The sequence below is a fragment of the Nymphaea colorata genome, chromosome 8 (genome assembly GCF_008831285.2).
Source record: "Nymphaea colorata isolate Beijing-Zhang1983 chromosome 8, ASM883128v2, whole genome shotgun sequence".
Classification (NCBI taxonomy): Eukaryota; Viridiplantae; Streptophyta; class Magnoliopsida; order Nymphaeales; family Nymphaeaceae; genus Nymphaea; species Nymphaea colorata.
Window position 1 is genome coordinate 16,454,349 of NC_045145.1, and position 21,622 is coordinate 16,475,970.

At 38.0% G+C, this 21,622-nt stretch overlaps 2 protein-coding genes across 6 annotated transcripts; both read left to right on the plus strand.

Moving 5' to 3' along the window:
* The first annotated feature begins 873 nt into the window (after nt 1-873).
* Nucleotides 874-10,158, plus strand: LOC116258724 (uncharacterized). 5 transcript variants are annotated; one of them, XM_031636064.2, is made up of 15 exons: nt 876-1,127; nt 1,399-1,487; nt 1,587-1,619; nt 1,715-1,804; nt 3,360-3,425; nt 4,178-4,243; nt 4,371-4,456; nt 4,598-4,643; nt 5,327-5,381; nt 6,245-6,321; nt 6,511-6,646; nt 6,750-6,880; nt 8,137-8,241; nt 9,370-9,510; nt 9,849-10,158. In XM_031636064.2, exons 3-15 carry the CDS (start codon nt 1,602-1,604, stop codon nt 9,921-9,923), a joined length of 1,092 nt encoding a protein of 363 aa, XP_031491924.1. In that variant the 5' UTR covers nt 876-1,127; nt 1,399-1,487; nt 1,587-1,601; the 3' UTR covers nt 9,924-10,158. The 5 variants fall into 5 exon arrangements, with proteins under 5 accessions (XP_049935036.1, XP_031491924.1, XP_031491925.1 ...); XM_031636065.2 differs by having other exon boundaries at nt 876-1,119; XM_050079079.1 differs by having other exon boundaries at nt 874-1,127; nt 1,399-1,619; nt 9,787-9,926.
* Nucleotides 10,159-12,249: 2,091 nt separating this feature from the next.
* On the plus strand, nt 12,250-20,950 carry LOC116259044 (methylcrotonoyl-CoA carboxylase beta chain, mitochondrial). Its single transcript, XM_031636642.2, has 10 exons — nt 12,250-12,648; nt 12,798-12,917; nt 13,656-14,090; nt 14,215-14,305; nt 18,038-18,276; nt 18,409-18,573; nt 19,425-19,499; nt 19,773-19,904; nt 20,366-20,422; nt 20,516-20,950. The coding sequence occupies exons 1-10, from the start codon at nt 12,409-12,411 to the stop codon at nt 20,717-20,719; spliced, it is 1,758 nt and encodes a 585-aa protein (XP_031492502.1). The 5' UTR covers nt 12,250-12,408; the 3' UTR covers nt 20,720-20,950.
* Nucleotides 20,951-21,622: the final 672 nt, after the last annotated feature.

The following is a 21,622-nucleotide window of genomic DNA, read 5'->3' on the forward strand; positions in this document are numbered from 1 at the left end:
TTTTAAAAGGCGCTAATGTATAAATGAGAAAAATTATTCATAAATGCCCACACCTGCCTCCGCCCCTGCATGCAGTTTCGGCTTTGTCGCAATGGAGACACGCCCGTTGGTGAAGCCAAAGGACGCACACCCATTGGCGAAGCTCAATGGCCAACCTACTAAGGGGTCTACCTTCGGTAGTACAACTAGTGTTGCTTTCACTGTCACCGCCATCACCACCACTACCACCACTAACCGTGTTTCATGCTGCCACCACTAGGGGCGGAGCCAAGTAGGGGCCTTGGCCCCCCTGAAAATTTCAAAAAGAAAATGTTACATGCAACTTTTAAAATTTTCGTCTAGCATTATATAAGAATTTTAAAAAATTATACTTTTGACTTTGTTAAACTTTTGAAATTATATTTCAATATTTTTAATAAAAAATTCCTACCTCCGCCCTTGACCACCACCTCTCTGACTGAGTTTGCCACTTCACTTCTCTTTACCACTACTTTACTGTAAAGCAGTCTTGACACTTCTTCGAAAAGATTACCCTTCAAACTATTAGTGGAGCTAGAAATTTTTTTTTGGTGGGAGCACTCATTCAATATCCAACATAAAGGGGTCTAACATGTTGGATATTTGTTTCAAAAGGTATAGCGCACTGGGCAGCACGACAGTCTATTTTAAAAGGTTCTATGTAACATGTTGGGTTTCTGTTTCAAGCGTATTGGGCAGCACGCTGAAGAAGTTTATGTTACCAAACTCATGGTTACAGTCATGACCTAATGTGACACTATTCTTAGAAGGTAAAAAATTTTCAAACCATGCTTCGGGTGAGAGCCACACGCCGATTCTTTTATCGAAACGGTGAAAAGAAAAACCCACTTGCGCTGAAAAAGGTGCTGGATCACCGGTCTCGTGTTCAAATCTCGTTTATTGGCTGGCTCAGACAAGCAGGTGAGATGGGATGGTGGCCCGAGCGTTAGGGTTTACGAAGCCCAGGCTGTGGCGATCCGAGGATCAACAATAAAGGGTTTCGGGTTCGACCGAGGTCGATTGATCGGGAGAGCATCGGGGAAGAGATAGAGGTATCGAGAGAGAGGGAGGGAGAGAGCGAGATAAAGAGAGAGGCATCGGGTAAGAAGGTTTGTGTTCGCCGAGAAGCCATGAATTTCACGCCGATCTTTTTGTCTTTCGTTGATCTCTCTCTTTTTCGCTCTAAAAATGGAGTTTCTCCCCTTACCCGTCCAAGAGGAAAAGGAAAAAATGTGAAAGAGGAAAGGGAAGGGTTCGATCCAGGAAGTCTTTATTGTGCTATGAGCTGTTGGTGTTCCTTGTTTTTCTGATATGTTGCATTTATGTGTGTGGGTGAGTGCGATTCATTGAGTGTGAGAAGAGGGTTTTTGGTATGTGCAGGGAGAGAAGGTTGAGAGCGTGAGAGGTGAGGAAAAGGAGATCCGATTCTAGGATTATATTGTGTTTTTGTTAACACCATCCTAGGGAAAGTGAGTGTTATTTCTTCCCATCCTCTCATTCGTTTGAAGTATTTGTTTATTTTCACCGTTTCGATCGGCCTACCGTCGTTGGCGTTGCGTTCTTTGAAGGAACCGTCGATCCAGATGGATAGAAAGCTGGTGGTTAGTATCCTTGCTTTCTTTTCGGTTTTGTAGATGATTTCGGAACTATTATTGCTAATGAGGTTTATCTTCCTCTGCTTTGACGTTGAATTTAGGTGCTGGGTATTCCTTGGGATGTCGATACCGAGGGGTTAAGGCAGTATATGAGCAAGTTTGGAGAGATCGAAGATGCTATCGTAATGAAGGTAAGCTGAGATGATTTTATGGGTTTGATTTAATTTGACAGAATTTGTGTCCGTAATGGCATCTTGGTTTCTTTACGATAGTAGTTTTAGTTGTTCCTCCCAGTTCCCATGATTTTTTCCGAGGAATGAATTACACCGCGAAATGATGCATGAATGGTCGTGGTGCATCAGGATTCCAGGTTGGTGAACCCCCTTTTAGTTAGATTTTCAGGTGTAGAGAGGGCAGCGCCTTGGTTTCTTTACAATAGTAGTTTTAATGGTTCCTCCCAATTGTGATGTTTTTTGCCGAGGAATGAATTACACCATGAAATGATGCATGAATGGTCGTGGTGCGTCAGGATTCCTGGTTGGGGAACCCCCTTTTAGTTAGATTTCAAGTGTACAGAGGGCAGCTGAGCTCTTCTGATAATCTCGATCAGCAATATTACGCTTCCACGTTATGGTTGAATGTTTGTTTGCATTGGGAAATAATGTCAATGGACTCGTTGTACTTTGTTGTCCTACTGCCTTGTTTTCTCTGCCATTCCTTTTTCTCTCTCTGTTATTCCAGATTGTATTATTATCCTAGTAGTTTGATATGGTTTCTGCTATTTATTTCAAAAATAATTGGCATGTTTGCATATTCTAGGTGCAATAGCTACGGAAATTTTGGCGCTATGCACCTAGGATACCGACCACACAAATACTGCTGTAGCCATTTTCTTGTGATAAGACCTTACTTAATTTGTCCATGCTTTAAGTGTTTGTACTTTTCTCTGAAATATCTGTGGAGATTATTTTGCATCTATAATTTTCTATAAGTGGTAATTAGGCGTCACCTGTATTTTGTCCTCGATCATGTTAGTTCTTCTGTGATGAGTCAAGGACTTGTAAAGTTGCTGATTGGTTTTGCATTGGTTATGCCCACCTTTGTGAAAGCAAGGAAACTCAACACTTTCAAGTTCGGATGGAGCATTATGAGGAATGCAACACATTCTCATTTTGTGATTTGAATGTTTTACTTTCTTTAACATCTGTCATCTATTGACATGGGGCAACAAATTAATTATAGTTTTTCAAAAGAACGGATCTGTGGTACTTGATTCTTTGGTTATCAGAGTGCTATCTTTACTCTGGAAGCAAATACAAACAGAAATTGTGAAACATGGCTTTGTCAGTTCTGAACATCAAGAAGTCTACTGCAGTTGAATTCTCAATACATTGAGTAACATCACATGAACATGGGCTTGCCTTACACATGTTCATGCAAGGTGGGTGTGGCTCTAGGTGTAGGTGCTGCATGAGGTTGGCTTTGTTATCTGATGCTTTTTTTGGAATTCACAGTTCATAGCACTTTTTATGTGACATCTGAATCCTTCAGTTCTTTTCTTTTCCATCTGCATATTTCTTACTTTCTGTTATGAGTCTCATCTTTGAATAGTTGGTGTGGATATATTTTAATGATTCGGCTACTTGTCATGTCAACTGAAGGGCAACTTAGTTTCCACTATAGGCATGGTTTCCAATTTAAGAATCTGCTATTTTGATTGTTCTTAATATTTTGTTTAAATTTCAGGAAAGGTCGACAGGCCGATCTCGTGGTTTTGGTTATGTAACATTTGCATCAGAAGAAGATGCCAAGGTGATGGATGCTCTATTGTGGTTTTCCACCATGAGGATATATAGCAAAATGTCATGATGTTATGTATGTCCAGTTTCCGTTTCTTGGGGACTAAGACCATGTCAAACTTGTTGAAACACATCAACAACATTTGTTACTCACCTTCCAGGGCGAGTTTGTTTTCTGTTGAAGGCCCTTGGCCATTAGGTAGTCTGTTTAGAAGGTCCTCCTTTTGTGGATCCATTTTGGACATTTGCTGTACATGTAGACTAACGATTGACTTTAAAGACACAATACCACATTGCTTCTTTGTAAGTAGTTTCTGATGTTGAGATGTTGTGGGTGTCAAAGAAAACAAAGGACAAAACAGAATAGATGATAAAAGGATCACGGTTATGTATCAGATTATCATGAAATACTTGGAAAAATCTTGCCATAATGTGACACCAGTATCCCCTATGTAGGCTCATGAAGTTTGCAAGTGTTTCTATAGGAGAACTGGAGAAGGGTTTTAGGTTTCTTTGAATTGTGTTATGCTTATGCTTTTACATTTGAAATACTTGGAAAATGTTGCCAAAATATATCAACAGTATGCTATGGAAATATATGTGGAGACGTGGAGTTTGAGTGTGTTCTCTAAAGGAGAAAGGATGGAACTTGAAAGTTTCTTTAAATTGCATTATGTATGTGCTCTTGCATGCTGACATGTGTTTGTCCTCCCACCAATTATCTTTTTCTTCTTATCTTTTTTCCTCTGTATCTCATAAACACAGAATGCTCTTGAAAGTGAACATATTCTTGGAGGCAGGGTCTTGGAGGTGAAAATTGCAACTCCAAAGGTAAACATAGTTAAAGTTTTTATTCTTCTAATTTAGATTGGTTCAAGCTTTGTGTTTTTCTTACAAACTAGTTCAATTGTATTTTTTGTAATACTATGGATTACAAAGTGTAATTAAAATTCTCTAGGAAGAAATGAGGTCATCTTTAAAGAGGGCTACTCGGATATTTGTTGCCAGAATTCCACATTCTGTTACAGAGGAGATGTTTAGAAGGTAATGCTGTAAGTGGATTTTTTTTAGCTTAGTGTTATGCCTTTAGTTTAGATGTATCAGAAGCTGTGGGTAGTAAACTTGTTAAAATTGTTCATATTGCTAAATAAATTTACCTATACATCACCTCAATGTTTGCTGCAGTTACTTCGAGAAATATGGTGAGATAACTGACTTATACATGCCTAAGGTAAGCCTTTTTCTTTTTTCAATTTTTTTCATTAAGCTTGTAACTGTAGTGCTTCTAGTTCATTTTGAGTTCTTGATCATTTCCCTTCATTTATTCTTGTATCTTTTTAGCTCTTGATCTTTGTTCTTTCTTCATTTTATTTTCCCTTTATTGTCTATCCATTGTTACGACAGTTTTGATGCATTTATAGTGGAAAATAGGACACTTGGAGGTTTTGTTGCTTTTAACGATCTCTTGACACAATTTGGATTCAGTATTATGAAGGCAATTTTTTTGTTCTCTGATGGTTATTTGATTATAAACTCTATGTGTGTGCATTGGGTTTTTGCATATTGTCAAAGTTGAGGCATGCCATTGAGATTCTTAAAAGTAGGTGTTGAAACTTAGCATTCTATTCAACCTGGACGTAAGCATCTGCCTTATGCATGTCTTTGCAGTGTGTGGCATTGATGGAATCATGGAACCCTTGTGAGAATTTTGTATATAAACTCATTCATCATTGTCACTTTTGTATGCTTGTCTAGTTCTGTAGCTATTGGTTCCACTTATTGTAGTTTGTCACTTTTGTATGCTTGTCTAGTTCTGTAGCTATTGGTTCCACTTATTGTAGTTCAGCTGCCATGGACATGGTCTGTGCCTCCCGGGCTAATATGTTTTCTCATCTGAAGGTTTGACTTTTGTAGGATCAAGTGTCAAAAGGACATCGTGGGATTGGCTTTATCACTTTCCAAACTGCAGGTCAGTTTTATCATTCTTCTGGTCCAGAAAGTAGGCTGAAAGAACAGTGCTATACTGTTGAAACTTTAATCAGGGAAGTATTAATGCTGTGATGTCCATCTGCTTTTACTTGCATAATATTTTCATTAACCAGCACATTATTGTTTGAGCCATATGTTACATGAGTGCGGGTGTGGATGCATATTCAGCCGTACCATTTTTCAGAGACTTAGGTGTGTGCTTTTATCACCCAAAAGAAGCTTGTATGTGCAACATTACAAATAATAAAGCATAATGTGTCCATCGACTATCAAGAGCCGCACCAGTGTGCACCCAGTTACAGCAGTCATGTGACATATTTTCAGCAGCTAATGATAGTAAGAGTGTTCATAAATGTGTTCAGCTTGTATCGCCTTTGAGTGACTGGGTGGATACCTCAAATTGTGTTTTTATTTTTTATTTTTCCTGCGTATGTCTAGAAGTTTAATGTATTTTTGCTGTACTGTACTTAGTACTTGTTTCATTTTGTATACCTCCGTCAGAATGAAATGATGATAAGAATTGAGAAGGATAAATTTCCCTTGTGACTGAATTTGGATCCGCTTTCAAGTCCCAACTTTTTAATGCAAATGGGTTTTGGGTGAGTCGCCATTTCTATATAACTGAAGTAGGATCTTGTGTGTAACAATAATGGATTCCTTTCTGCAATTCTGTATATTCACCACTATTGCTTTTGAATCATGTCAGGAAGTCAGGGATCTATGTGATGCTTATCTTACTTTCTGTTGCTATTTGTTACTTTCTAGTACCATGAGCAATGAGTTCAGTTATAATGTGCCTTGGCTGCTTTAGGCTTAAAATCTTTTCTCTTGGTGATAATACAGAATCAGTTGATACTCTCATGACTGAAACTCATGAGTTGGAAGGTTCAACAGTTGTCGTTGATCGAGCAACACCAAAGGCAAGCCAATTCTCCCTTTTATGATTTGTGATATCCTCCTGCAAGCTTTTTTTTTTCTGTTCTGGAGGTTGCATTTGTTTATTGCATGGCGAGAGTCGGTAATGAGGCAAACTATGATTTTTCATACCACCAAAATGGAAGCTGATTTACATCCTAGAAAGGAAATGTGATAGTAGTTGTGCACTTCAGGAAGAGGAGTTCAGGTATCCCAGCAGAGTAATGCAAGGTGGATATGGTGCATATAATGCTTATATTACTGCAGCCACTCGGTATGCAGCATTAGGAGCCCCAACACTTTATGATAATCCAGGTTCTTCATTTGGAAGTAAGTGCATTAGATTTGTGAAAGTAAATTGTTGGGTACTTCAGCTCCTTTTTTTATTTTAATCTTATATGCATAATAATCTTATCAAATTCATGTCATGCAGGAGGCTTCTCTGGGTCAAGTCGAATGGGGAAAAAGATATTTGTTGGAAGACTTCCGCAGGAGGCAAATGCAGAAGATTTGCGTGAATATTTTGGAAAATTTGGCCGAATTTTAGATGTCTATGTCCCAAAGGTGATTTTTGTATTTTATTGTAGTTGTCAGCTAAAGGATGGCTGAAGCGATAAAAAAATTTCCAGTTTCAAGTGAACTTTTAAGACAATGACCAGCCGATTATTCACTTTGGATCCAAAAGAGTTTTAGTTTTGAGCTTTATCAACTTAAGAGCTTTCATACTTTCCTCGCATGGCCAAGCTGAGAACAAGAACATAACTTTTACTGGGCAATTCTGCATCATAATCGACCAACTTCAAATGAATGAGATTTTTCTGTTCTCTGTGTTAAAGGCATTAATCTTGCATGGCAGCAGTTACAGCCATTTACTTTGTCCTAATTTTTAACATGCCACAACAGCATGGACAACGACTCTTAACATCTATAGGCTGATAGTGTGAAGAGGAAGTTGAATTCAGTATTTGGTTTCAATTTGTTGTTGTTTCCACTGGTTAAACATCACAGGTTGAGATAATGAATTACTCTATTGGTCTTACTTATAAAGTGTTTGTCTATTAACCGAAGATGTGCAAGTAACTTGGCACTCTTCTCTAATTATTCTGTACATACCACCTTTATAATGTCTATTTTTACTTTGTCAAAGGTTTGTGTTTTATCTTTTGAGGATTCTATAATGGCAGATCGTACTTGAAACAAGCTGATTCAGTATCTCCTACATACCTCTGTTTATTTATGTTAAGTTAAACTCTTTCTTCTTCATTAAAGATGCCACAGTATTGGCAACTAACATTTTCTAGCAGAAAATACATGTTAATTCCTCTGCAAATGACGTGCATGAGGATGCAACTATGCCAACATTGTTAACTTTGCTTGGCTGGCCTATCCCAAGTTATAGGAATGTTGATGTTCTAAATTAGTGGATCTGGTTTCCTATTTCTATGGGATCAACAATTGACTAGAAACCTTGGGATCCAAAATGGATATGATATCTGAGAGTGAGAGGTTGTCGTTCATGGTAAATGCTGGTCTTTTGATGTTTTTTTGCTCCTTTGTCTTTTTCCATTTTTTGGGGCTTCTCTTTTTCCAAATCATCCTTCACTGTAAGACTGGTCATAAAAATGTTATATTGCTAATCTAATTGTTTTTGGTGTTTTGGTTGTATCTTGTACTTTTTTGTCTTGTTATTTCATGACTACAGATGGTCTTCACCATTTTATATTTTGATCATGTTGTCATTAGGAAGTTTTGATTGGGACAAGATTTGTATGTTCAATTAAGAAGTCTAATTGAAATATGTTCTTGTTCATATTGACCAGGATCCTAAGAGAACTGGACATAGAGGGTTTGGTTTTGTTACTTTTGCAGATGATGGTGTAGCTGACCGTGTAGCCCGTCGATCTCATGAAATTCATGGACAACAGGTATGCAAGTGTGTTCAGGTTGTTTTTACATCATGTATGCTAACTATCATTCTTCAAATCTACTTTGTTATGATGAACTTTAACTTTATGCCCTAGTCTGCTGCTAAAACTGATTCTCCATGTCTTTGAGCGTGTAACTAAAATTTGTAACCAGGTTTGAGTTGAAACCCAAGTTTCCTGTTGTTAGGAATATATGAACTTCTTGCATCTTTTCCGTTCTACTGCTTCCCAGTTCTCAAGCCATTTTCCCCAGTATAGCACATCCGGTTATGTATAGCTTCAGGCTGTGGACAAATTTTGTCTTGCATATTATGGGAAAATTAGATCTTCGACTTGTCATAATCCAAACAATCTGACTTCTATTTCTCTCTTCAACCTATTCCCCTCCCTCCCCTCTCCCTCCCAAAACAACATTTAATGTGTGTGTGAGAGAGAGAGGTCAGGATTAGTTGCATCTGATGTTCCTGGATTATGTGCTGCTGCAAGTGTGATGTTTATGCATAAATACTACCAAACACTTTAGAGGCTTATATGAGGACAACATCATATGGAGTTTTTTTCTTCAATTATGTTGTTCATGTGTAACTAATGGAAACTAGGTTTTCTTATCTGCTCATAATTCTTAGTTTGAGGATCATGACAATTATATTTGCTACTTGCTGTCCTAAAAGTTGAATGTGTAAAGCTATATATCATCTGTCTTTTTTAGTTGGGTATTTTAAAATTGAGGGGGACAATGGATTTCCATTTCTCAGGGGTATATTGATCCCAGTGGAAATGCACATATTGCCTACTACTGAAAGTGCTGATACTTAAAGTACTGCCCAGATGTCAATAGGCTAGGATAATAATACTAAAACCCCATACGGATCTTAATAAATGACAAAAGAATGAATGCCTCCCAAGACCTTGAACAAACGCCAAGGAACAACTACTGGGCCACACGTTTCTGGCTCACTTTCTGTTCTGCAGCTATATTAAATAATTAATGGCTTTCTGGTGGCATACATTTTTTTTTTACCCTATTGTCTTCTACTGTCTGAGTTTTCCTTTCCCCTGGAATTACATTTTACTATGTTCATACAGAATATTATATCCTCTCATCATTGATGCTATAATCTTATGCAGGTTGCTATTGATTCTGCTACACCACTGGACGAGGGAGGTGCAAGTAGTAGTTACATGGCAGAAGCAATGGAACAGATGAGAGGATATGGTGGGCCAATGCGTGGTTATAGCCGACTTTATGGCAATGTAGATTTCGAGGATGTAAGTGTACCCTTTGTATTTCCATGTTTCACAATGTTATGTATATGTCTTTACTTTGAAGACATTAATGAATTTCAGCTTATAGTCAACTATTACAATATAAATCTCTCTCCATGTGATAAATAACATGCCTTATATTTCTAATACCATGTAAGAATGAAATCTGGTAATGTGGTCTTTTGTTTTCAAGTTTAAACAAATGAATATAAATTGTTTTTCTTTTTCTTACTTTTGTCTCAATCTTTACTTTTGCCATCTTCTTTTCCTCTATGATAGATAATTATAGGGCTTGCTCCCTGCCCCAACAATGATTGATTGATTCAAATATTTTTTCCTAGTGGGGGAGCTATGTGACTGGTGGTGGTGGAGGCGTCCGTTCTTCTAGGATGGATTGGAGGTACAGGCCATACTAAATTAATCAAGTGGAGTTTGGTTCTGTTGTTCTGGCTTCTGCAGAGTAAGACTATGCCGTGAAACCAGCTCTCTTGCAAGTAAATGTACCCATGAAGCTGTGACGCAAGTTGATCTATTTAGTGGAAGTGAAAACTTGTATGAAGTTTTTACTCTTAATTCGAACTACTTTCAGCTTATTTTCTGTTGTACTGAGTGGTTTGGAAACGTATGTTAATCTCTTGTGACTTGCCTCTCTCTCTCTCTCTCTCTCTCTCTCTCTCTCTCTCTCTCTCTTGTCCCCCCTCCTCCTTTCCTTTCCCTTGTATGTGGGTCTGCAGTTGGCTCTGTTTTTCTGCAATTCTCGTCAATTTTCAGGACCTGGATGATTGACACTGACGCCGCTATGTGCAATACAGTAGCAGAAAGGAGAACATTTTGGCGGTTGGACAGACGTGTTTTTATCCATTTGTGGATAAACTGACCTTCTCTTCTGTATTTCAGACGCATAGGAAGTTATCTTTGCTTTGTGCTTGGGGAAAGGAAAAAAAGGAGGCATAACTCCATACTTCCATGAGCGTGTTCAGCTTTTTACAATTGAAACTCGAGATTGAACTTTCAACCGATATGAAGAATGGCTGAACTATTGAAACTTCCAACATTTTAATAATAAAACTGGTTGAAATTGTGATGCAGTCCAAATTTTGGGTCTTATATAGGTTTTTCTTGACATTTCGGAGTCCGATTATCCTTTGTTACCTGTTTACTGAACTGGAGGTAAGCATTTGAATTCAGTAATATTTAAATATTAATCTATTACTTTATCTATCGGAGTTTTCAATTTGAACATGTTAGATACTAGCCACCTTGTATCATATGTGACCGACAATCACAAGATTAAAGGGTTTGACACAGAATTTGTTTTAGGAGATTCTATATTGCCTGTGGTCAACGACGCCGCTACACCTAGCCCTGTGACTCACAAGTATTTATATGCGCCCCCCACCACCAAATGGAAAAAAAAAGAGAGAGAGAGAGAGAGAGTGACTGGGCGTTGGAATTCTGGATATCAAAATCCAGAAAAATGAAATAACGGCATGGTTTGTTGGTATTGTAAAAACTGGGTGCTTTTGCATTTTTCAAGTCTGAAAGCATGGGCTTAAGGTAACCATCAGCAAAACAGAAATAATGGAAAGGATAAATCCCTTTTTTCCCTCCTTTATTTCACTTGGTGCTTGATTTGAATGTTGTTCTAGTTCCGTTACTGCTTGTGGTTAATTTGCTTGCAGCTAGATACTATAGTAGTATGAAAGTTACTGCATTATAGCACCGTAGATTCTAGCTTATTCTAAGGAATCATTTTTCTCTGGAAAATATGGCATATATAACAAATGAAGTGCTACATAAATAAAGGGAACATCAGGAACGTCCAAATCAATTTTAGTTTTACTAAGATCATTAAAAAATATATATACAATAAAACTAGAAAAATGGATCTTGTTTCAACATCATAACTCGAATTAATAAAAGATCAAAGATACTGAGGTTAATGAAAAATCATTTTGGCTCAACAATGGGGATCAGGAAGCTGTACCTTGTCAATGAGAAACATCAATGTTGCAAGTATCGGATTTCTTGTTCCCACATTGGCCTGTATCAGGTGATATGCATCAGCTCTTATTAATCATGTTTAAATTATTGATTTTCTTTCTTCTCTTGTACCTGATGCATTCTTAAAAATAAAGAGGGGAAGTAAATAAATTTTTAAATAGTACAAAAAAAGCGAAAAAGAAATTTTTTTAGAAAAAAATTACAGAAGTTTATCCAACGATAATTTTTCATCCAGAAATTTTAAATAAGCCCTGAAGACTTGTGATTTTGAGGGTTATGCATATTTACTCAAATAGCCAAAAACAGAACGGAAAAGAGTATCTTATCTAAAAATCCCAAGAGTTCAGCAGTGAAAACCTAAGAGCTCTTGAGGAAGAGGATCAAGGATTCATTTTGCTATCTAGCAGCATAATCCATCCGCTCGAACAAATTCATCATCTTGCTTTATCTTCATTTTTTTTTTGCTAAGCTTGTCCATTTTTAGTATACTGAATTTCATTTCGTTTTGACCTCTATTGCTTTTTGTTGCATCAAACGTGATTTTGGCAATTAGTGGCAGAGCCAAAAGTTTTAGTACAAGATTCAAGGAAAAAGGTAATTTGTGAATTGTTATGCACTTAAATGAATTTTGGACAAGTCAGAGGGCCTGTGCAAACATCCGGTATACGGCAATATGGGGCCCCCTATATATATAAGATTATTTTCTGGTACATGCTACGCGAGTGTGAAGTCCTTTAGCCAAATTCCGTTGATTTTATCCTTAATCACGTTGCGTGTGTATTTCTGCTCGCTTGCAAAGAGCCGTCGTCCGTCCCGCGACTTCCCCCGCCAGTTGCCACTCTTTATCTCCTAATTCTGTGGAGAGGGAGGGGGAGAGGGATAGAGAGATAGAGAGAGATGCTAGGTTTTCTTGCGAGAAGGGCTCTCCGGAAGCCCTGTGAGAGCGCCTGTGGATGGATAGCTGGACGAGGGCTAACGCCTCCGCTGTGGAGATGGCGGAACTCCACCTACGCGGTCGCGAGATGTCTCTGCGTGAGCGTCCTTCCCGACGGAATCGATCGGTCTGCCGAGTCCTTCCGACGCAATTCCGAGGCCATGGATCAGCTTCTTTCTGATCTTCAGCTTCAGATCAACAAGGTATGCTGTCGTAGTCGCTGTTATCCAGTCTCCTGTCTAGGTCTGTGAGATACAAGGAGCCAATTCCAGCGATTGAGGAAGGAGATTTGGAATTGCTTGATATCGGACCACGACCGGTGAGTTTGATTTGTCTTAATGCGCTTGTTCAGGTGCTTGCTGGAGGTGGCGCCCAGTCCGTGAAGCGGAACCGTGAGCGGAACAAGTTCCTTCCCCGCGAGAGGATTGATCGCCTTCTTGATCCTGGAGCTTCTTTTCTCGAGCTGTCGCAGGTTCGGATCTTTGTTGCTCGCATGAGATTTCGATTTTGCTGTTGAGGTTTCTGCTTTCTGCCTGTGGATTTTTCGTTCATTGCCGAGTTTCACTGTCTTGTTTTCTTCACTGTGATGATACTCCAATGGATGATCACTACGAAAATTTGCTTGACAATGCGTCGTTCGAGCATCTGTTCGAGAATTTTTTAAATTGCGCTTTGTTTAGATATGCTGAATTTGTTATGGCTATAGCGGGCTTTTTCTGTTGAGTTTGCTTCTTTGTCCTTCTGTCTGTCATAGCCTTCATATCGTCCTCTCCTATGCAAGTAAAATCGATAAATATGAGCAGCGTTAGAGAAACAAAATTGAGAGAAACTACCGGTTGAATGATCGTGTGACCTTCTCTGACTTGTCTGTTGCTTAATATGTAGTTCTGTATCCTCCACATATTTGTTGAAAATGCGGATCCTCTTATGGCCTGAGTCTTTGAAATTATGTTTAAATTTCTCGTGCATGTTATCCCGCATTTACTAGATGATTGATTGGACACTGAAAATAAAGGTCTTCTATTTATAAGCGCCTGTTAGTTTTTTCAAAGAACAAAAATCTCCGTCCCCAGTGCAAACGTGGATACTCATTTGTTTGACCTGCTAAAAGGAGTCTGTATCTGAGACGTACATTGATTGGATTCCTGGTGACTCACTTTATAGATTTGTTTAACTGACGTCTCTCTGAATGTTTTTCTGGCAATGGTAGCTTGCAGGACATGAGTTGTATGATGAGTCACTACCATCTGGGGGAATTATTACCGGAATAGGAGCTATTCATGGGCGCCTCTGTATGCTTGTAGCCAATGATCCCACTGTTAAAGGTGGAACTTACTACCCCATTACCGTCAAGAAGCACCTGAGGGCTCAAGAGGTTGCTGCACAGTGCAGAATGCCATGCATTTATCTGGTTGATAGTGGTGGTGCTAATCTTCCCAGGCAAGCTGATGTTTTTCCTGATAGAGACAACTTTGGAAGAATTTTCTATAACCAAGCACAGATGTCATCCCATGGCATTCCTCAAATTGCATTAGTTTTAGGTTCATGCACTGCTGGAGGGGCTTACATACCTGCAATGGCTGATGAAAGTGTGATAGTGAAAGGCAACGGAACAATATTTCTGGCTGGTCCTCCGCTTGTGAAGGTTAGTTAACGAGAGGAAAAATTTTGCAATTCTTGTTATGCTTTTTCATCCAAAATCTAGTTTAAAGTTCAATATGAACTGGGTTTTCAATTCTAGGTTTTATCTGAAGGAGTGATTTTGGTAGGCTGCTACTGGTGAGGAGGTCTCTGCTGAGGATTTGGGTGGGGCCACTTTGCATTGCAAGATATCGGGGGTTGCTGACCATTTTGCTGATGGTACTTTCTCATCGTAAACCTTTCAAATTTCCATCTTATGAGGTTTCTACGACCTGTCCTCACCAATTACGGTTGTGGTTTCTTACTAGGGCAGCCTTCCTTTGCTTGTAAGATAGTTTAATTTTACTGCTAGAGCCAGTAAGTTCTGTTATTGCCATTTGTCTCCTATTATACTTTAATAAAGTGGGGGCATGGATGTATTTTTTCTTTCCTATTCCTTATTTCTTAATCTCCTATTTTGATGAAATAGATAATTACTCTAGGACTGACTCTAGGATCCTGTCCTGCTACTTGCATGTGTGGATACAAATGAGATATCTTTGTCATCCCTTTCCCATACATAATTGGATTTCCCATGTGCTCCTATTCCACATGATAATAATCTTGAGCTAATTCTGCTTGAACTTTTCAATGAAGAGTGATTACCTATCTATCTCTGATCATGTTCTATAGTCTAATATGTTAAGCCAATCAATGTTGTAAAAGGCATACTTTAACACATATCGGGTGGGCTGACCTATGCACATATTGTAGTATATCGTAAGTATAGCATAAAATTATTTTTTAATTTATAAAAAAAAATCAGAACGAATCAAGAAAATAAAACAAACTGTGTTCGATATAAAATAGCTCATCACAGTATCAAACATAATGAACATTTATGATTCGTCATTCATAAGTCATAATATGGTAACAATATATTAAGCATAATAAAGGTTAAACGTTAAAGTCTTTTACATCACATCAAAAATTCAAAACATATAATGTGTTCATCTTCTTCACCTTCATCCGCATCTTCATTCTCATTTGCTTCATTGCCTTCTCACCTTTTAGTGGAATGTCATTCCCTCACCAGCATATGCGGGCTCTCCTTTTTCACCAAACACTTCCACTTCTTCAATGTTCAACCACTCAAGATTGTCCTCATCAAGTAGGTCGACTGGTTCTTCGTTAACCCAAGAATCTAATATGCTTATATTGTCTCATGGAAACAAATTGAGTATGATGCTTCATTCCAGATGTTGTTTCTAATTGCCTAAAAGTAACAAGAGAAAAAGTTTACAAATTGTTAAAAATACATATTATTATATTGCAAAAGAAACCTTCATATCTTAATGCATGTATTTGATTTATTCGGAGCTATTAGAGCGGGATCCACTTTCAAGTGTATTTACCTTCATTTTAACTTCATATTGTATCGAATGATGACAAGGTCAGTCTGCCGTTTGTATTTCAGCCTATTTGTCTTCTTGCTAGGGATGTGTTGGAAAACACTCCAATTTCTTTCACATCCATTGGCACTGCACGTCTGGCTTATCCTAACTATCAAGCAGACTGATGGCTTTCACCAAGATACACAAACCTCCAATAAGTTGACGTATGATTCCCAAAATTTAACGTTGAATATAGTATCCAAAACTGCCTTGGCCTTTGTTTTATATGCATGTAGATACACATCCCATCATCACTAGAGATCATCTGCCTAATAGGAGTCCTCCGCTTGACTACATCCTACTGAATCAAAACATTTATGGAAAACATTATATGTGCAGGTTGGATCAATTCTGCCTCATTTGTGAATTTCTTTATCAAATTCAAAACATAAACATGATTGTAAATGAACTTCATGATTTTTTGACATCTTGCCACAGTTGATTTCATATCATCTTTTCCACTAAAATCGTGGAGCATCATATTTACACAATGAGCAGAACATGAACTTCAATATCATGACTCATTGTGTTCCTAACATCTTACTTGAAGCTTTATAGTTTGCCACATTATCTGTAATAAACTGCAAAATATGCTCAGTCTTACTTTACTTATAACTTCATAAAAAATATCATATATGACATCAACAGTCTTAGGAGTATCAAATAAATCAACAAATTTGAAAAACGTAGTACCCATGGGACAATATACAAAAAGGTTTTTACCAATGTTTGTTTTTTATATCTGTCCATACATCTACCATCACACTGCAACCTGTGTCTTTCTTGCTCAGCCTTAATTAATCACAATATGTCTTCACATTTTGGACTGCGGCATTAAAAATTTTACCTCACAACTTTTGATTTATACCGTCGACATACAGAAGTGATCGCATCTATCATAGGCTGAAAATAGGAAGAATTACCTGTATTAAAAGGAATGAATGCATTATAAAACAATCTTCCCACTGCATTGTTTGTCTGTTCGACAATTTCCTTTGAAGTCATTGTTGTATGATTCTCAGGTTGAGCACCTGGAGCAGTATAAGCAGGAAAAAAGTTCTTGATCAAGGTACTGGATCTCCCACTAGATACTTTATCATTACTACGGCCAAGGGACCTCCCACGACCATGTCCTCCAAGAGGTGCACCTTTTTTCTTTCTATCTGAAGGTGCCTTCATGCATGATGTCTTCCCTTTATCCAATGTGGTTTCCAAACTGGCATCAACATCCTCTTCTTCAATACCGTTATAGTTTTCATCTTCACCTTCATTCTCTTCTTCAATACCATTATAGTTTTCATCGTCACCTTCATTCTCTTGTTCAGCTTCCCAGGGCTCCCAATAAATCATCTATGCGTCATGAGTTTCTTCTTCAATCATATTTACTGCCAGATTAATAATTATTTCTTGACACTGGTGTCCGACATATGGTGGCAAATGATTCCTTTGCGAGCCCTTGCACTGTGATACATTTCGGTATGGTGCTTGAAACAAGAGATTTCTCTTGATATTATTTGTTCACAGAAATTACATTTAGGGGTGTTTGGATGACACCATCGAAAACTCAGTTTTTTAAAAAACTTGGTTTAGTAAAAAACAAATTTTTAAGTGGTTTTTAAAAATTGATTTTTGTGTTTGGGTAAGACACTGAAAAAACACTTTTTTGTGAATAACCTCCAGGCTCCAGGTTATTCACTCCTTTTGTAAAACTAGTCTTTGTAAAAAATGAGTTTTGGTCAAATAAATTTTTCATGCTAGCAAGCACACTCAAAGCCAGGTTTTTCGTTAAGAACCTCGTTTTAAGCTGTCATCCGAACGCTCCCTTAATCTTTAGCTGGTCATTCAGATTCACTCTCTTTCCCCATTACCATGTGGGTCTGTAGCCATATCTTCATAAAACAAATAAAAACCTATGACAAACTTGCGAAATCAATAGAAATATGGGGTAAAATTTGAAAATAAGAAATTATATGCCTTTTATAGAAGAAAAAATGCCGACAACCCTCTTTCCAAAGATGAATCATGAATGAGCTTCCCATAGACAATTTTCTCTTCTAACCGGTGATTTCTCCTTTAAATGAAGGATTTCTTGGTCATTGCTCTCTAAAACGGCAAATGTGCCTCTTCACATAGCTCTTAGGAATGCTAGATGTGAAAGTGATGATGAGCTTTTGACTTAAATATGTCAAAACCGTGTTTTGGGTGCCCTTTTAAAAAACAGGCCCATATGATACAGATGATACAGGCTTGATGTGCCAGTAATTTGCATATCGTGCCCGTATTGTATAGCTTTTTCGAATGATACGATATGTACCGGATGATACGGCTCTGTATAATACAATACGGCTTTGTATCATACGATATGAATAAGATTGACACTAAAAGAAACTTATTTCCTTGGAGAACCAAAGAAGAAAAGGGAAGCTTATGTTAGATTGGTTCAACATAAAGTGTGTTTCATGTGAGAGAAGGTGATAATGTTGAATGTACCATAATGAAAATATCAAATTGATTGCAGATGAGTTGCATGCATTGGCTATTGGGAGGAATGTAGTTAAGAACTTGCATATGGCTGGAAAAAATGGTTTGGTGAATACAATTCCAACTTTGTCTGATTACAGAGACCCTTTATATGAGGTAAAGGAGCTAAGATCTATTGCACCAACTGATCAAAAGCAACCGTTTGATGTTCGAAATGTGATCGCTCGAATTGTTGATGGAAGTGAATTTGATGAGTTTAAGAAGTTGTATGGCACGGTGAGAATTTAACCATTATCTGTTAAGTTTTTAGCTATGATGTTATGGTACAGTTAGACTCATTAATTCTTCTTTTCTGGTGATTTTCAATATTTTGTTACTAATTTCTGAATAATTGCCTTTTCATTTCAGACTCTTGTGACTGGATTTGCAAGGATCTTTGGGCAGCCAGTGGGCATCATTGGAAACAATGGCATTTTATTTACTGAATCTGCTCTTAAGGGGGCACATTTCATCGAGCTGTGCACACAGCGAAATATTCCTTTGATATTTTTGCAAAATATTACTGGATTTATGGTATAATATAAGTCCTTCTGAGAATCATGCTACCATTTAGTTCTTGTATAATTTTGGGCCCTGACAACAGCAGCCATTTATCAGAACTCATCATATGCATTTGTAGTAATGTCAGGGTTCTGAACCATTATGCAGATTTCATTTAATCTATTTCTACTTTTTCTACCGTAGGTTCAACTTTTCTCATCTAGTAATGGCAATTACCGTATATAAATAATTTGCTGAACATATATATTTAATGGGAAGGTCTGTTCATCTGTACTGTGAAGAAGTCATTTTAGTTGCTCTACCTGTCAAGTAAGTTTCTTGAAGTATACATATAAGTGTCCGTAATTAGATCACAGACAAAGTAATGTTCATTATGGAACTGGCGTTATATTCTACTACCTATGCACAACAAGGCAAAAGCGGCAAATTTCTTGAAAGAATATGGTATTTCAGTTTTTTTAACTTTTCTGGCCTAAATCTATTCTATTCATGTGATTAAAAGTGATAGTTTAGCATCCCTGCCTTCTTTAGCATGGAATACCTTTGTACTGGAAGAGGTCAACTTCTTGCTAACTTCATCATCACTGAATATATCAAGTTATATGTTTTCTTTACTGGCATTATAGACAAGGTAAAAGGTTTTTTTATGCTTTGAACTTGCCATTTATGTTAATCTTGAGTAGAATATTTTATACCTTGATATTTTTCAATTCGTTTCCTTTAAAGTTGAGACTTTGATTTATTTGTCCACAATCTTATATTGGGAGTTCTGAACATGGTGTTGCTTGCAGCTTATGTAGTCACTACCCCAAAAAATAGTGGTGCTTGAGTTGAATATAAGTGTTTTGGATTTCATTTTGCAGGTTGGCTCAAGATCTGAGGCAAGTGGAATTGCTAAAGCTGGAGCAAAAATGGTTATGGCAGTCTCTTGTGCTAAGGTGAGACAGTTCCTAAATTGTATGCCTAGGCTTTAACATGACCACTTATCTGGATATCTTCCATATCTATGTTTGATGATATTAGCTTCTTTGCTTTAGTTTTGCTTAATAAAGAACTTTGTATGCTTGGCACTAGGCACACTACTACTATTTAGCTCCAGGACAATTTATGCATTAAATTCAAGAAGCAATCAGTCAAGATGTACCTCAGTTTATAAATATAGGAAAACATGGGTAATATTTGCTGATGAACCTTAAACTAATTTGTGTCAGGTGCCTAAAATAACCATTATTCTGGGTGGAAGTTTTGGTGCTGGAAATTATGGAATGTGTGGACGCGCTTATAGTCCTAATTTTCTTTTCCTGTGGCCTACGGCAAGAATTTCTGTCATGGGTGGTGCTCAGGTAAATGGTACAACTTTCACTTTGGTAATAATAATAATAATATTATTATTAGTAGTAGTGGTAGTAGTAACAGTAGTAGGAAAAAGAAAAACATCAGAAGAATATTGTATTGCCAGTGACAACATATTCATGTTCACTGCCACTATGAATATTCTTCCATTTAAGTGAATCGGGTAAATGCTAGTGTTCCAGCTGGTATACCTTGTGCGCCATGCCAAGGTTGGGGAGCATACTTAATTACTTTTTCTTGGGAGGACTGGTGGTGTGAGAATCTGCCATGTAAACTTTTGCATATTACGTTTGATAATCTAATTTTCATATCACATTGGCATATACATGTAGTTCCAGAGAATTAGCTTAGAATTGACTGCATCATATGTTGGTCTTCCTCATTCTTCCCTTCAAAGCCTCACCGACATTGTGGCTGAAGTGACATAATTCTTTGTTTACCTAATTGAAAGGCTGCGGGAGTGCTTGTTGAGATTGAGAAGAACAACAGGAAACGGCAAGGCAAAGAGGTAACTCCATTTATTCTGTTTGACTCTCTTTGATTTTGGTTTATCTGGCTTCATGTTTACCTGGGTTGAGCGAGCCACATATTTTCTTGTCAGTGGAGCAAGGAGGAAGAGGAGAATTTCAGGGTTAAGGTTGTGGAGGCATATGAAAGGGAAGGGAGTCCCTATTTTTCAACTGCAAGGCTTTGGGATGATGGAATTATAGACCCAGCGGACACCAGAAAGGTTTTGGGCCTGTGTCTTGCTGCTTCCGTTAAACCTGTTCCTGAAGATACAAAATTCGGTGTATTCAGAATGTGAATCCCAATAAATGCATTGGCTTGCCAACAGGCGCCCCGTTTACCCTAAGTGGTTGAACTCAATGAGCTTTAGGGTTTAAAACTCTTGAAGCGTTTCTATTAGCAATCTTGCAGGGGTCTGCTTAACCCCAGTTTACCTGTAATGAAAGGCAAACGGTGTATTTTCTATATTTTTTCAAAGCACGATGAACCACCAGCTTTTAAACGTCTGAATTTGTCGACATTAGAGATTCGTGGTTTTTCATTTTTTTTTTTTCTCCAAGTAAGAATGCTGGGGTTTGGCCGACTCCTTTCCGTCCTAGTTATATGAAGCCAAAATTATAGAGGAGGAGAAGTCCCTCCCTCCATTACTCTATCGACACGAACGCTGTAAAAAGTCGCCGACTGGGAGATAGTCTGGAGGCTTACTCTTCGGAGGATAATATTAGTTCAGGTAACGAGTCAGCCACCTGATTGTTGTAGTTTAGCCTTTGGCATTTGTTGAGTTTTAATAACTGACATGGTACTGAGCTTGTGCCTGTTCTCGTAGTTTTTCCAGATTGTAGACTGGGAAGCTGCTAGAAGATGAAGATACGGTTCAGAGGGAGGTAAGCAGACGGTACATCTCTCTATGAGATTCACCCACGGACTACTAGTGTTCTGAATTTCGTCAGAATAATTTTTCGAGGGAGGCCGGAGGTTGCGTTCGTACGCTGCACCCCACCGACCTTCCTCCCTTCTGAGGCAACGCGTGGTTGGGTAGTGCGTATGGGTTGGTTTGGGTAATTGGCGTTGTTGAATCAGCCCGACTAGATTTTCAAGTTATCCGATCTGAAGCTCGATTTTGTTACAAATCGGAAAACCTCATCTTAGGAAGCTTGTTCCTTCAGTCATTTACAACGGGAAAAGTGTACAGACGATGCCA

Bases quoted from the DNA above. Each gene is read 5' to 3' on its own strand.
- LOC116259044 (XM_031636642.2), top strand. From the start codon at position 12,409: ATGCTAGGTTTTCTTGCGAGAAGGGCTCTCCGGAAGCCCTGTGAGAGC. The intron at 14,306-18,037 runs GTACTTTCTCAT...AATTGATTGCAG, and splicing joins TGCTGACCATTTTGCTGATG to ATGAGTTGCATGCATTGGCT. The intron at 19,905-20,365 runs GTAAATGGTACA...CCTAATTGAAAG, and splicing joins CTGTCATGGGTGGTGCTCAG to GCTGCGGGAGTGCTTGTTGA.
- LOC116258724 (XM_031636063.2), top strand. The intron at 3,426-4,177 runs GTGATGGATGCT...TCATAAACACAG, and splicing joins CATCAGAAGAAGATGCCAAG to AATGCTCTTGAAAGTGAACA. The intron at 4,244-4,370 runs GTAAACATAGTT...AAAATTCTCTAG, and splicing joins TGAAAATTGCAACTCCAAAG to GAAGAAATGAGGTCATCTTT.